Source organism: Verticillium alfalfae, genomic scaffold, assembly GCF_000150825.1.
Source record: "Verticillium alfalfae VaMs.102 supercont1.4 genomic scaffold, whole genome shotgun sequence".
NCBI classification, from domain to species: Eukaryota; Fungi; Ascomycota; class Sordariomycetes; order Glomerellales; family Plectosphaerellaceae; genus Verticillium; species Verticillium alfalfae.
Window position 1 is genome coordinate 834,011 of NW_003315035.1, and position 1,013 is coordinate 835,023.

Sequence of the window (1,013 nt, forward strand, 5' to 3'; positions counted from 1 at the left end):
CCTTGCATCCTCTTCTTCGACGAGATGGACTCGCTCGTGGCCAAGCGCGAGAACACGTCGACCGAGGCCGGGGCCCGCGTCGTCAACGCGCTGCTGCGGAGCTCGACGGTGCCGGCGACCGCGGCGAGGTCTACGTCATCGGCACGAGCAACCGGCCTGACATGATCGACCCGGCCGTGCTGCGCCCTGGTCGTCTCGACAAGCTCCTGTTCGTCGACATGCCGACGGAGGACGAACGCGTCGATATCCTGCGGACCATCTACAGGAACGGCATCGGCGGCAGTGACAAGGCGGCCGATGCCGTGATGGAGGGCACCGAGCAGGAGGCCACGGCGGGCAGCGGCCCTGACGTGATCGAGACGGTAGCGCGGGACCCGCGGTGCAAGGGCTTCAGCGGTGCCGATCTCTACGGGCTGTACAAGAACGCGCTGGACGCGTGCGTTCTGCGGTACGAGGGCGGCGACCCCTCCCTGTCCCGGGCCGACTGGGAGGCTGCGCTCGAGCAGACGAAGCCGAGCGTGCCGAATCCCGAGAGCTATCGCAAGTTGGCGGCCAAGTTGCATCACCAGAGGTAGAGGGCATAATCGGAACCGTTCGAAGAATAAAGCAAATCGCTTCACCAAAGGCATGATGGAAAGATGCTGTTTCACGTGAGATGAGCTTGTTTATGTGGAGATGGTCATGCAGCTACAGAGCGCTGTCGATCCTTGTCTTGGGGGTTTGGGCTGCGTAGTTTAGTTTGTTGCACATGGGCGCATGGGCATGTCTTGCCGTACATGCCAGCAAAGCCTTACGATGCCGTAGCTGATCTTCTGGGATGGGACCGAATTCTAAAAACGCCATTTGAAGTACATCACCAAGACTGTACGGACCACGTCAGAAATGATCGTGGATGCAGAGGCACATAGTGACGACCGAGAACCCAAGTCTTGGCATGTCATCTGCTTAAGTCGTTTCAAGAATGTTTCGGTCACGCCCTTGTATTATGGATCGAGATCCGCGGAGAGAAATGG

At 59.4% G+C, this 1,013-nt stretch overlaps 1 protein-coding gene across 1 annotated transcript in view; it reads left to right on the forward strand.

The window, feature by feature from the left end:
• The window catches only part of VDBG_03678 (ribosome biogenesis ATPase RIX7), a gene marked incomplete at both ends in the record, with an annotated part of 2,462 nt that extends 1,887 nt beyond the window's left edge, over positions 1 to 575 (forward strand). The window contains one exon of the mRNA XM_003005679.1: positions 67 to 575. Within this exon, the coding sequence (XP_003005725.1) occupies positions 67 to 575 (509 nt within the window). The remainder of the gene's footprint in view (positions 1 to 66) is intronic.
• Between the last annotated feature and the right edge of the window lie 438 nt (positions 576 to 1,013).